Genomic DNA, 15,575 nt, shown 5'->3' with positions numbered 1-15,575 from the left:
CATGATGGACACTGATGTGACAGGAAGGCTATGCACCACGTTGCCTGTAACAACAACTCGTTTGACAAGCTCTGTTAGACCAGGCTTTCCCAGAAAAGGCAGCCAAATTTATATTACAGTCAAGAACTTTAGGATTGTGTAATAATGTTGACTTCTATTTTTTGGTGGTTCTACTATTTCTACATTAACTCTGGCAATATCATTCATATTCTGCTTTTATTGGATTTCTTTATTCCTTGATTATGTCTAGCAGTATGGTAAAAAATGACTGTCAGACATGATCAAGATATCCCATTGGTGTTGCATCTTTTGGGTAAAGGTCTTAACATTTTTTCTTCTCATCCCCTGCAAGCCACACAAATACCTTATTCACATTTTTGATTAAAAAAAAAATTCTTGCCGCTGTATTACTCCTGCTTGAAGCTTTTGATTCCATCATTAAATCCTGCCCGGGATTCCAAGCACACATCTAAAATTCTGACTTATAAGAAAGAAGAGGAAATAATCTGCCACATAAGATACAAATCACTATATATTCTATCTTATCTCCTTATTTCTTTTTTATGATAATTTCTAAATGCACTAGGTACAGGATGGCTGTAGTCTGTTCGGAAGGGACAGGCAACGTAGGAGGGGGGGAGGTGTTGCCCTCTATAACAAGAAATAGATAGAGTGTGAAACACTGTCTCTAAAGAATAGCTAGGAGCAGGTAGAAAGCTTATGGGTAAGAATCATAGACAGAGGCAACACAAGGAATCTTGTAGTTGGTGTCGACTGGAGGTCACCTGATCAAGGGGAGCCTGTTGACGAAGCCTTTTCACTCCAGCTACAGCAGAATCTCGTCCTGTTGGTGGACTTCAGTGACCCTGACATCTGCTGGAAAAGTAGCATGGCGAGCTATAGGCAATCCAGGAAACTCCTGGAGCGTATTGAGGATAACTTCTTTAGCCACGTAATAGGCAGCCCTACCCAAGGAGATGAGTTACTAGACCTGCTGGTCACCAATGCAAGTGAGCTAATCGGTGATGTAAAGATCGGAAGCAGCCGAGGCTGTGGTGGTCACGCACTGGTGGAGTTCACAGTCCTGAGCGATATAGGTCAGGGGAAGAGTAAAGTCGGGACCCTGAATTTCAGAAAAGCAAAATTCCAGCTCTTCGATGAGATAGTCAATTGGGCTCCCTGGGAAACTGTCTTTAGGGACAGGGGAGAAGAACACATCTGGCAGAGCACAAAGGATGCTTTCACAGAATCACACAATGTTAGGGTTTGGAAGGGACCTCTGTGGGTCATCTTGGCCAACCCCCCCCCCCCCACCAAAGCAGTGTCAGCTACAGCAGGCTGCACAGGACCGCATCCAGGCAGGTCTTGAATATCTCCAGAGAAGGAGACTCCACAGCCTCCCTGGGCAGCCTGGGCCAGGGCTCTGTTACCCTCAGAGGGAAGAAGTTCTTCCTCATGTTCAGACGGAACTTCCTCTGCTTCAATTTGTGCCCATTGCCCCTTGTCCTGTCGCTGGGCACCACTGAAAAGGGTCTGGCCCCATCTTCCTGACACCCACCCTTCAGATATTTATAAGCATTGATAAGGTCCCCTCTCAGCCTTCTCTTCTTCAGGCTGAACAAGCCCAGCTCCCTCAGCCTCTCCTCACAGGAGGGATGCTCCAGTCCCCTCATCTTCCTCGTAGCCCTCCCCTGGACTCTCTCCAGTAGCTCCTCATCCTTCTTGAAGTGGGGAGCCCGGAACTGGACACAGTACTCCAGATGGGGCCCCACTAGGGCAGTGTAGAGGGGGAGGAGAACCTCCCTCAACCTGCTGGCCGCAATCCTCTTAATGCACCTCAGGATCCCATTGGGCTTTTTGGCAGCCAGGGCACGCTGCTGGCTCACGGTTAACTTGTCATCCACCAGGACACCCAGGTCTCTCTCCACAGAGCTGCTCTCCAGCAGGTCTGCCCCGAGCCTGTACTGGTGCATGGGGTTTTTCCTCCCCAGGTGCAGGACCCTGCACTTGCCCTTGTTCAACCTCATCGGGTTCCTCCTCTCTGCCCAACTCTCCAGCCTGTCCAGGTCACGCTGAAAGGCAGCACAGCCTGCCAGTGTATCAGCCCCTCCTCCCAGTTTTGTGGCATCAGTAAACTTTCTGAGGGTACACTCGATCTTTTCATCCAGGTCATAGATGAAGAACTTGAATAAGACTGGGCTGAGTACTGACCCTTGGGGACACCACTAGTTACAGGCCTCCAACTAGAATCTGTGATGCTGATGATCACTCTCTGAGCTCTGTCATTCAGCCAGTTCTCAATTCAACTCATCTGTTTGCACGTTTCAATATATTTAATTTTTCCACTAAAGCACTATTACTTCTTAATCCCTAAAACAAGTCCTTACCCAGTTTTCTGCATTTATGCAGAGGCGAGCGACCTGTGGCTTGCTGGACTGCTGACACGGGATAAAGGTACAAGTTATGAATCTGTGTCCCTTAAGAAGAGTCTAAATCAGTCCTGACACTGCTTGAAACAAATCTGAAGCAAAGAGACAAATGAGCAAGCAGTGACCTTGTACAGGCAAATACCTCTATATGTGCTCAGTGCACCTCTATAAAGTAAACACTGTTTACAGGCAGTTTTCCTTAAGCATTCAAGTTCTGGATACTACAGCACAATTTGCTAAAGCTACTGCAAGGTCAGGTTGAAATTGCTTAAACTGTCGTATAAACAGATTTTTTTTTTTCTACAGTGAATTAAATCACATTTTTGCAAGGTTAAGTAGGGTGCAAAGTATTTACTCCCTTTTTCTTTTGGGAACTTTACCAGTATTCTGCCATTAAAGCTGCATGTCCAAACCAATATAAAAATGAGAAACTAATTTTATTCTTCATCAGAGATGATTTGTAACAAAGAACGCCAAAATGTACAGATATATATCTCAGGAATAAAATATTTAAAATCTGCATTCAGTCACCCAGAATTAATAACGTAACCTGCAGATCAAATCAAGGCAATCCATACTTGTTAACAAGTGCTTCCTACTTTTTACAGGCAGATGCCTTTGCATGAGATGCCTTGTACTATAAAATAGCTAACGGAATGTGTAACTGTGGCTTGAGTGTTCATGAACACTGTTGCTGTGCGTATATGTAACAAACAGGAGATTGCAAATGATTTCAGATTAGTTGTCTTTCCACTGTGACATGACAGATTTTAACTTTTTCCCTTTCACTGGGAAAAAAAAAATCTAAGAGCAGATAACAGATTTACAGAAATTAATTAGGATTGTGCATATTAATTACTATGCAGTCAAATAAACCTACACCATACTTGCACTGAAAGATTTTTCTGGATAAGTGCTAGGAAATGAGGTATGTAATACAGGAGGTACATATACAAAATGAGAAAAAAAGTGATTTAGATGAATGGTACTAGAAATATTTAAAATGAAAGACGATGCGAGTTTTACAAAATACCCTCCAGCTCCATAAAGTTGTGCTTTTGCATTAATGTTAGCAAATGGGATAAAAAAGGACAAGTAAAATTAACTCAGAGCAAGATTCTTTTGCTGACGTGCTATGAGCAAGTATTTGAATCTGGCATGGAGCTGACAGGTTCATTCAAGAAGCTTAACTTTCCGGTTTGCAGTGCGACGTAAAAACGAGATGAGAACACAGACAATTATGTAAATAAGACTCTGCATGTGTGTGTATGCATGTGCACGTGCACACTTGTGGGTGGATTTCTAATACTCAACTGGCTGACAATTTTCTAAGCATTTTTTGAAAGGAGTTATAAATCTTAGCAGAAAATATTCTTGAGGAATACACAGCTATTTCACAGGAATTTTCAATAAAATTCCTTATAAGGAAGATACCTAATGTTTGAGACTAAAACATAGTAAGATACAGGTCACGTATGTATTAAAAAGGAGCATCAGAAATCAGAAGGACTAATAGCCTATGAGTAGGACACTTACCTGAGACATGATCTACAGTGGAGACTGTATGAAATTGAACCTTGGTCTCCGATATCTTGACTAAGTCTCTTAATCATTAATAATTAATGATATTGCCTGCTCTGGACTGGATCATTCTCACTACAAAAAACAAACAAAAAGGAAACAAAAGCTTTCTCGCATTCATCCCGAAATGGGACATCAGGTTCTTGAAAACTAAAATATTGAGGGGTGTAGAGGAATACTTTTCTACCTAGTTAAGAGATAACAATTTCTGAAAATTAGATAATTTACAGTTAAAAATAAATTATTGACAATAAATGATTGCCATTGAAATAAATGAAATCTGCAGATGTGACAAAAAATATTTATTAAATGTCTAGCAACTGCTACTATTAAATCATAAGAATATTTATTCAAAACTTAATAAAAAACTGCTGCCTTTGTAAAATGAAAGAAGTTATCTGTTTGCCAAACAAGTAAATTATTTTTGAGTAGACATAAGTACAGCTATCATGCAACTTCATAAATTTCAAACGCCAATCTATTATAAATTGGGCATGTCTCAACAAAAATTACCTAGGAAATGGGAAAGATCTTTTCCTTAGTTCTAGTTGAAATTGTGTTAGCTGCCATGGGCAAATACTATCTTCATCACATAGATCATCAGAACCAGCCAAACTGATAACAGAACATACTCCGTTTTGAACATGAAATAGAGAGACCTGGGTGGCCAAAGAATCTTCAAAACCTGACAGCTCATATCACTGTCATGCTTGTCGAGAAACTATCAGATAATGAGTGTTACAGTATAGATTCACAAATAAATTACTCTCGTGTTCTACAGTATGCCAAGACAGTTTGCTGTAAGTCTAGATAAAAGCATTGAACACAGCTATTTTAGTTCTGTACCACCAAAATCTTAAGTATAAAATTATAGCTTTAAAAGACAAATTGTACTTTTAAAGAAATGAGAAGTATTTTTTCCATATTGAATATTAATATCAGACGTGCATGTGTGTCCCAACAACACAGAAAGTTGACAATCTAACAGATATCCTCATTCACGCACAGCAACCAAAACTCAGGAAAATGTGTTTATGGTCTCTGTAAGTAATGTTAATAAAATATTGTCATTCAGATTTAGATTGTTGCAGATCCAAAAGATGCTAACTCTCAAAGTCAAACTCCTAAAGAAGATAGGGACAACCTATAAAGATGCAAACAGGGAGGACTTCATGGTTACATATATCTGCGTTATTCTGTATGCTGTCACACAAAAAGAAATGATGCCCAGCTGGGATGTGTATCTTCCAGCAGACATTCAACTACTTGCTGTCCAAACAACATGAAGTTGGAGCTAGGCAGCCAGCAGCCAGAGAATGTTCAGTTGTGAGCATGGAACGCGTGAATTCTAGCCAGGAAATTCAAATTGCTGTTTATGCTCTGCTTATGTTTGAAGCTAAATTGAAGTTCAAGTTCCCTTGAGAAACAATCGTCTCTACCCAGATGATAAGTTGTTTCACTTCTGGTCTTAAAAGTAATTCCCATGGTACTACCGACAAGAGGAGTTTAACGTGTATCACTACAGAAACCATTGGGCCATGAGAGCAGTCAGAACTGACTACAGCACTGCAAGGAACCACAGCAAGGGAAAATATCCGAATGGGACGACTGCATTCTCAGAGAGGTAACAAAATAACTGTTTTCATGCATCAACTCCTAGGGGAAAGCAGAATACGGAGACACACAAAACCAGATGTACAACCAAAACAGTAAAACTGTTGCTGATGCTTCCCAGGATACGTGGCTGAGTCACAGGCCAACCCAAAAGAGCTCCTAAGAACTAAAGGGGTAGCCCAAAAGAGATCCTAAGAACTAAATGGGTTCACTGTTGCATTTTTCCTACCACTACAAATTTTCAGCTTTAGTAAACTCCAAAGTTCAATGTAACATAGTAAGCTGCGGAATAATGTAACATCAAGTAAATGCCAATACCAGTGTCAATTGTGTACATGTTCATAGAATCATAGAATGGTTTGGGTTGGAAGGGACCTTAGAGATCATCTGGTTCCAACCCCCCTGCCATGAGCAGGGACATCTTCCACCAGACCAGGGTGCTCAGAGCTCCATCCAACCTGGCCTTGAAAACTGCCAGGGAGGGGGCAGCCACAGCTTCTCTGGGCAACCTGGGCCAGTGTTTCACCACCCTCATGGTGGAGAATTTCTTCCTAATATCGAATCTAAATCTGCCCTCTGACAACCAACTTAGGTTTTTATGCAGATTGCCCCATGTCACTTCACTATTTCACTTCACAGCAGTAAGAGGAATACTTTGAATTTCTTTTTTAAAACTGTAATTTGAAATACCTGCGGAAAACTTTCAGTTGCATATCTCTACACTGGTATTTGTTCAGTGACAAAAATGTAGGGTAAATCTCTTTTACATAATAAGTAATCAGATTGACAGACTGTCAATATACTGTATTTGTTAACAGCTATATGAAGAAAAAGTAATGTAAAATTATAATTCTACTGCAGTTAGAATAACTTAAAGATGATACAAGGTAAAGATTATATCAGAGAATAATGTTCAAGCAATTAAATCTTTAAAGAAAAAGTAAGCTAATTACTTATGCTGTGGACCACAAAAATACGTGATGACAAGCATGCAGGCACAGTAGAAAATATTTATTTCCTTGCTATCCTTTAAAATTCATATATATTGCATAAGTGAAATAACCAGGATGTTGAAAGACACAGCACATCCACACTTTGCCCAGCGGTTATGTCACCAAGCTACGAATGGACTGTCCCATCCCTCCTGAAACACCCGGTATACTAATTGTACAGACGCGGAAAAGTAGCTAACAGCTTTGAGTTCATCAGCCACGTATAACCTAGACCAAGTCAGAGGTAGTTACATCCTGCGGGACAGTGAAAGGCAGACATTTCCATGGCGGAGCCTGTGGACCATGGCAAGGTTAGTGCAAGGAAAGGAAATTACAAATGTTCCATAAACATCAAGTGTCCTGTGTCTATTATTTTGATATTGACAAAAGCTACCGATTTTAGTTCCCGGCTTGATTTTTCCAAAATATTTTGCATGTCTCCTTTGAAGATCAGGTTTAAGAGACATGAGGAAAGCTGAGTTCATGCTTGAAGGCAGCAGTTGTTTACTTTTCAGGAAAGCAGTTAATACAGTAGAGGTAAGTCTGAAGTTCGAGCATGTGATTGAGAGATTTTGATGGTTCCATTATGGGACAATACATCATAGAGGCTGTCAAAATATTTTATCCTTACCTCTCAGGACAGAGCAAGTCCACTTGATGCACGTAGGACAACAAAGAGTTTTATTCCAATTATGAGTTTAGCCCAGGGATTATTTCAGGGCAAGTTATTGGCAAATCATTTTGTTCAAGGTCAGATCTTCCTCTAACGTAGCCTACTCCTGAATGATTACTTTCCACATAAAGCCAGGAACATATGGTGGGTTACATTACAGGCATCTATCAGTGGAAATGTTTAGGGATTTCACTTTCCTGAAGTTCTTACACGCTTTCACTTGTATCTTTCTAAACAGATGATCAAACAGTGAGGTAACAGATCTCGACTAGGCGTTAAAGACAGTAAGACTAAGCTAACAGTGAGGGAGTATCTTTCAAAAAAATTATTCCTACCTCTCCGACTCCTCTATCCAATATTCCTTCTGCTACACAGATACTAATTACCTTCAGTTTTGCTTATCTGATACATATTACATCAGGGCAATTATTTAGAACTTCTATTTATCTTTTGAGTTTTTTCATACACTGGGAGAAGAGATTGCGTACCTGAAAGTTTCTCTACCTTTCCCAGCTATACTGCTTAATCTGATAAAAGGAGACTTGCACAACTTGCCTGTACCATGTTTTTACACAATTGCAAATAAAATACATTTCCTTTTTGATTCCTTCTTTAATGAGCTATACAACATCCATCCTTAGCGAAAACTCACTTCAGTTGCCTGTCTTGCTATGAGATGAATGGCCTTGGAGGAGACCCTGTTTCTCCTCTCTGTGTACAAAAGGAGCCTGGGATCACCAGCTCAAATTCAGAATGCGACTTTTACATGCAAGGTCAGAATATTCAGAAAACTTTACTGCCTGAAGAACCTGTAAATTGAACTCAGAAAGGCTTTTATTGTGCCAATTGGCCAGTGGCTGCAGCTGTGCAGTTGAAAATAGAAAGTCAACAGCTAATACAAATTAACATTGTTGCAATTGTCAGCCAGCAATAACAAACCCGCGCCCTGGCTCCTCACGACCCCTTGAAATGGTGCAATTACTGCTGTTTTTATAAAAAGCTCAACATTGGCTTATGCTAAAACAGCAAATAATTTAAATAATGTCAAAATGTCAAAGTAGTTCAATTTCAACAACTATTTTATTATGGCTAGGTTCCTCTTTTATGCAAGTGCTCTTTAAACCAGTTTAACAAAAGTGGTTTCCTTTTCAAAAGTTTTCTAGCTGCATTTCTGATTTCCTATCGCTGCCCAGATACACAAACACAATTTCTTAGTTTATATCTATCTACACACATATGCATGCGCATGGAAGAAATATGTGTATATTTCAAAGCTATTGCATTCTTTAAATACAAGAAGCTCAGGTTCATCAATTAAATTATTTATACTCCGTCATCTGCCACTAAGAATGTAACTCCTTCAGATTTGATACAAAATTCCCACCGGTGCGCAAATGTGCATGTGTGGACATAAGCGTGAGGATTTTACTGAACTTTTTGTATGACAATCTTCTAGTAATCAATTCTTTAACCTGTACAGACACTCCAATGTGAATACTAAATAGCTCAAGTAGAAGACTACCATTCCACGAATCTGCAGAAGAAAAATAGTATCTTTCAGTGTATAATTAAAAATGGATTCGAACGTGATCCAAAGTAAGAGTTTATAAAAGCAGACGCAAATGCTGACAGACATTTTTCATTCTTTCAGCTTTAACTATATTATATGCCTACAACTATTACATGTAACTCCATAATATTAAATAACCTGTTGTCATGTCATTTCATTACTATATTCTTAACAGTCTCTTTGTAAAAGAAATGTGAGCACTTTAAAGTATACTATTTCAGGTCATAAACCACAGTTTATGCCGATGGATTCTGTTTTCTGTAACAGTTTAACCACAGATTATTCCATAAATTTTTATATAAAAGTTGAAAGACAAAAACAAATCATCCTTGAAGCAGTATATTTCATTAAAAAAAAGCATGAAGTATTTTGCCGTTAATAATTCAAAGTTTTGGGGGCTTTTTCATATGAAAGAGGAGTGATATGTTCCACTTTTGTTTTCCAAATCGCTTATTGGTATATATGACTATGGTAAATGTGAATATACAAAACCAATTTTAATTCCGTAACAGGAATGTTAAAGATTAACTCACACTAGTCAGTGGCATACAATTTATCTGCACTTATAACAAATTCAGGATTATTAAAGATGCACATAAACTTTGTGATTTCTACATTTTAGTAACAAAATAGCCAGTTTATAAATCAAGAACATAACATTTCAAGCAGTATTTTTGTAAAATTATTAAGCCAGTGTTTGCATAATTATTTCAGATACATACATCTCTCAAGCTACTGAAGCAAGGTCTTCAGTCCACTAAGTAGTAACCAGAACTGCTGAAGCAATCTGGTTGTTTCCTGCACTAGGTTCCTGCACCGATTTAGTGATTCACCATAAACCTTTAACTTTCTAACAAAGCTTTGACAGGCAGGAAAGAAAAATATTTCAAAATACCTTTTTTGGTTTTGTTTTAAAAAGGTTGTATATTTAAATTGTAAGAGTTTTAAACTGGCTAGTGCTATAGTAGCTCGTAGTGTGGAAGGTTAAACATCACAAGATATGGAAGCAGTAGTTTCAAATACTTTATTTGGAATGTAATCTGCACAGAGAAAAATTCTGTGCTTTTTAACATCTTCTTAACCTATTTAATTTTCCCTGCATAATTCTCATCTGGAATAACAACAGATACTTTCACTGAAGTCATCAGGTATGCCTAAATGTGCTTCTAATACAAATAGCAAAAGCGTATGTGGATGCCCTATTTTGAATCATATTATGCTAAAAAACCCAGCAACCTCCACCCCCCCCAAACTTCAAAGAAACTCTTCAATACTTGAATATGAAAGTCATGCAGTTGTCACATATGAATCCAATATATTCATCCACTAGTGACACCTCAGAAGTGGCGACGTATTTGCACAGTACATCTCACCAGGCAGCGATCTTGGATAACCCTATGCATTACAGAGCATTAGCAGATATTGAACGATTTTATACATAGGTTTAATGCTGGTTTTGTTGGATGTTTTTTCTTTCCAACAAACGGAGAATAGAAATGTGCTATGACCCTAGGAATTAGAAATGTATTCCTAGCTACACCAACATATAGCTTCTGAAGATCAAAATCCAGAGAGACTATGCCATCGCAGCAGAAGTTCTGCTGTTTTAAACTGTGGAACGTTCTGTCTTTTCTTTTGATGCACAAAAAGGCAACCACTTCACTGGCAACCAGTGGGCACTTCTACCACCTCAGTCCAAAGCAAGCTTTGGGAACAGCTGGGCAGATAACACAGTATCCACTGAACTCAGATGTTTCTTCAGGTGTATATCTTAAATACAGACTCAGTAACACTTTGCTGCTATTAAAGATTCCAGATGGAGGATGTTTTGTAAAAGCCTGTGGCTTTTATACCCACCTATCCCCTCTTATCGGCCTCAAATCAGCTACTCTAAGTTCTACTTTAAACACAGCCCAAACGGTCAGTAAGCTCTAAAAAAATACCAAGGACAACGTAAACTAAAAAAGCCACCCAAAGTTGACCTAACTAACCCATTTTCCTCCTAAGAAAGACACTGTACAGACAGACATAGTGAACTCCTACTGGTTGCTATCAGTGGTAACAAGCAACCAAGAGATGCTTGGGGCAGTCACCACGACACTTTTGGCTGGGCAAGCAAAAAAATCTAAGATCCAGATATATTTTCAGCAAACATGATTAACCAGAAATATCTGAATAGAAAGGGCACATGTCCACCCACTGCAGAATATGCACAAAAGGTATAAATACCTGAAGTAACACTCAAAGAAGGATATATGATTTTTAATCCAAAATTACAAGATTTGTATATAACATGGTAAAGGAAAGAGAACTAAAACTACAACAACTTAGTTCAAGAAACAGGGTACATAAAGTTTCTGCGATACTTACCACTGTGAAATTCATAACCTTCAAAATCCATATTGTCATTGCTAAGTTAACAATCATGGTAACCAACAGCAGAAGGACAAAGAAGTATAAGCACCTCTTTCGCCATCCATAAATCCCTACTGGGTAAAACTGTGGATGTTCAGTCCTTGGAAGGCTGTTCTGTTGGGTTGCTAGTATATACTGCTCTCGTGTCATCTGGAAAAGAAAGATGTAAGTATAAGTAAGGAAAGGAGAGGTCTGTTTTTCACGTATTTTATTATATGAATATTATCTGAGAATATACAGAAAATCAGGTTCAATGGGCACAGAAGGGATGCATTCATTCAGCACAAACCACCTCAATGTTATTTTTATTACTCATTTTGTAAGAATTTGGTATTTTTCTCTAATTTAAAGTAAACCTTTGGTTTCATATTTCAAATTGAATTTGCATTTCAAATTTATCAGCAAGAACTGTACATAATATGAATATGATCCATATATGTATCTTGCATTCTATTTCTGAACACTATTTTATTGTCCTTTACAAGGTCATTCAGGAAATTATGTTCTTGGAGAAACAAGTAATGTAACTATTTTTGTACTGGTTTTGACTGAGATAAAAGTAATTTTCCTCCAAGTAGCTTGCAGCCAAAATCATTACACTCTTTCTTACAAATAGAAGAAAATATCTTCTTTTTACAAATGTATCTGTCATAAATGAATTTATCACTTGTATTATACTTAGTAAATTAAATTAATAATTTATGCCATTATAATACATCCATATTTTACTTGAAGTTACGCCATTACGTATACCACATTTTACACAAAAAGAAACATGAAAACCCTTTGAAGCTTTAATTTTGCCCTTTAGAAGATGTGGATATTATCATCTTCTGTTGTTTTCCTGAACCAGTTTAAGTTCTAGCATACAAGCTACAAACTACTTTGAGGGGTTATCATCAATACTTTTTTAGAGGAAAAATGTTTACGGCATTTAATAAAAAGACATTTCACATTTTACATCCTTAACTTTCTTTTACAGATATTTAGAATTATATTCAGCTGCCACATTGCCTGTAGAATGGAAGGTATTAACTTTTCTCCATGACTTAAAAATGAAATTAAAGCAATCTTCATCTGTTTATGTAAAAGTTCTTCCTGAAATATGCCCATTAAAAAGATTTGTTTAAGAGGATTTATGCTCAGTAGGAGGAAAAAAAAACAAAACCTAAACCAAAGAAGTATCCCAAACAAACAAAGCACCCTACAAACTTATAAACTAGACAGAATGATCAGTTTTACTCTTAAAAATTACCATTCTTTTTATTAAAAGAAAGTAACAAATGCCCCCAGAATGGGTGAGATGATTCAACTAGAAATAAAAAGAGATTAAATCCATTTGAAGGATCAAACAAATGGTGATTTCATAGGACTGTTAAAATGTAAAGCTCAAAAATGTTTCTGTAAAAATCTGTATTGCTAGATATTTATCCAGATCAAAACTCTTGTGGTTTTACCACGCACTTGATAGTGAATGAGATATTAAAGGCATAAATTAACTCTCTGTGAATAATTACAGCCACAAGCCATAGAATATACTTCCATATTACAACAACAATACATATTATCACTGAAATAAGTAATAAACAGAAACAATTAATTTATAACGCACGTTTTAAGCAAGCTAGTAAACAGATATTTTCTTATTTTCATTCTTTTCAATCAGAATTGCTTCTCTTTGCCCATAAATGTAACATTTAGCCTTTCATTTGCACAGTGAACCTTTACAAACAAAACATTCCTCAATGAGATTTCTCAGCCCTCCCAGAGCAAAGTCTCACTTGGTTTCAAGACTTCAGATCACCCCTTTATGATATCCTGGCAATATTCATCTTAGCTGTGTCTGAATTCCTGACGAATTCAGAAACTGTATGCAAGAAAGGGTTAATTATCTTCCTCCTTGTAATGAGTTTCTAAGTGTTTCTTCAGCCAGCCATTATAACAAAAATGCAATGCGTGATTCAGGCACAGGAAGTTCCGTCTGAACATGAGGAAGAACTTCTTCCCTCTGAGGGTGACGGAGCACTGGAACAGGCTGCCCAGGGAGGTTGTGGAGTCTCCTTCTCTGGAGATATTCAAGACCCGCCTGGACAAGGTCCTGTGCAGCTTGCTGTAGGTGACCCTGCTTCAGCAGGAGGGTTGGACTTGATGACCCACAGAGGTCCCCTCCAACCCCTACTATTCTGTGATTCTGTGATTCCATTTTGAGATTTTAAAGTAATAGGTATTTTTTACACCATTTCCATTGTCTTGTGACCTTAGTCTACGTATTACTTACAAAACAATTAATATAATTAAGAAGTTGAAAAGCCAACTTCCAGATTGTGAGAATGTCAGATGTAACACTGGCCCTAAAACTACGAACATGGTGTCGTAGTTTAATGCGGCAGCTGGCTATTAAGCACTAGACAGCCACTCGCTCCCCCCTCCCCTTCCTCCTGGTGGGAAGGAGAGGAGAACGGACAGAAGGGAATACTCATTGGTTGAGATAAAAACAGTTTAATAAGACAGCAAAGGAAATCATAATAATAATGAAAATGCAAAACAAGCAATAAAATTTTTCTCACGGCCTGATGACCAATTAGTAGCCAGTCCACGAGCAGTGATCACGGGATTCATAGATATCCCAGAGCTCACAAATTTAGCCAAACTCATGAATTTTGCAGAACTTGCCAAACTCACAGAAAAGAAAGACGGAACTTGCGTAAAAGTTTGAACTCACAGAAAGAGCGAACTCCCGGAAAAGAGAAAAAAAGAGGAGACAGTTGAAACTCATGGAAAAGAGTGTTCCTGCGCCCTGACCACCCCCCATTCCTAAACTGAGCATGACATCCATGATATAGAACATTTCCACTGGCCAGCCGGGCTGTCTGTCTGGCCATGCTCCCTCCCAGCTCCTGCACACCTGCCCCTTAGCTGAATATAGGAAACTGGAAAAAGTCCTTGATTTCACAGCAAAAACTAAAAACATCAGTGTTATCAACATTCTTCTTGCACTAAATCCAAAACACAGCTGCTACTGGGAGGAAAAATAACTCTATCCCAGCCGAAACCAGGAAACGTGCCTCCACGAAATATGCCCTTTGCAACTTAATAATTAAATGCAATGACAATTTATTCCGTCAACCTTTGCATACAAGCAATTTATTTCTTAAACTTGTTGGATATTTTTCCATTCAAAACCCCAAATAAACTTCTAATTCTGAAACTATTCAATATAAAACCACACACCACCAGCTGCCTTCGGGCCACAGGCAAGATGGTCAGACCCAATTCACGTAACACCTGTTCTTCCTACCCACATACAAGCATCAAGGCTTCAGTTTTCTAAGAACTGCACATATATACATATAAACAGGCCCAAAGAATTTATCATTTTCTATGAATATAAAAATATTGTTGTGATTTTGGCTTTCTTTTTTAGGGTTATTGATCTGGCCAGTTACAGTTATTGGCAGCACTCTTACTACTGATATATATACTTAAGTAAAATAACATTAACTTATTTTTAAACCATTGAAAACTAAAACAAACCCTGGTTGGTCTGGTAATTAGTATCTGGACATGTTAAAAGCAGTAAGACAAAAATCACATAAATGTTTGCTGAATATTTCCTTTTAGTATCATATTTTTATCACCAGTAGCTGAAAAGATACTAGATCATATCTACTTCAGGCAAGCATTTCTAAATGAGGAGGAACTGCTATAGACTCCATGTTTTGTAAATCAGGAAAAGGCAAAGAAATGCCAGAATACTACAAGGACAATTAAGTTATTAAAGTATTTTTTTGAAGTGACTTACATGAGTCTTGCTAAACCGTGTAATATGACAGAATATCTCTCAAAAAGCTGGTCACACTTAAAAAAATATGACAAGCTTTTGCCAAGAATTCTGATTCATAAAGTGCACATTTACTTTATATATAAAAATACACACACTCCGGTATTAATGAATAAATATGTATATATGTAGATCATAGGAATAAATACAAGTATACACACAAACTTTTGATGACTGAGTTGCTATTTTTTCCTATTGAACTTTAAAAGTACATTATAAAAATGTATATTCTAAACTAGGCAACTAACGAGTCTTATTGGTGAAGAATTATTATGAAAAGAACATTCAAATAAGTCTGGCTGTGGTAAAAGTTTAATCCTATTCCATTACTTAGGTCTTGTAAATATGAGACAAGATGAGAGAAGAACTATGGTTTCAAAATTCACTTGGGTTTCTGACATTAGGGTGCTTGAGGGTCTCAGACAAAAAATAATTAAACTACAGAAGCGCTCCATTAAAT

The 15,575-nt window shown here is 37.8% G+C and overlaps 1 protein-coding gene across 2 annotated transcripts in view; it reads right to left on the bottom strand.

Annotated features, from left to right (window-relative positions):
* SGCZ (sarcoglycan zeta) overlaps positions 1-15,575 on the bottom strand; it is a 489,220-nt gene that overhangs the window by 216,864 nt on the left and 256,781 nt on the right. The window contains exon 2 of one of the 2 annotated variants that reach the window (XM_075420147.1): positions 11,230-11,424. In XM_075420147.1, coding sequence (XP_075276262.1) covers positions 11,230-11,424 — 195 coding nt within the window. Of the gene's footprint in view, positions 1-11,229; positions 11,425-15,575 lie in introns of those variants that run through there. The other variant, XM_075420148.1, reaches the window with a different exon arrangement.

The sequence above is a fragment of the Opisthocomus hoazin genome, chromosome 5 (assembly GCF_030867145.1).
Source record: "Opisthocomus hoazin isolate bOpiHoa1 chromosome 5, bOpiHoa1.hap1, whole genome shotgun sequence".
Classification (NCBI taxonomy): Eukaryota; Metazoa; Chordata; class Aves; order Opisthocomiformes; family Opisthocomidae; genus Opisthocomus; species Opisthocomus hoazin.
Note: the sequence above shows the minus strand (reverse complement) of the source record. Positions and strands in the feature narration are given on the sequence as shown.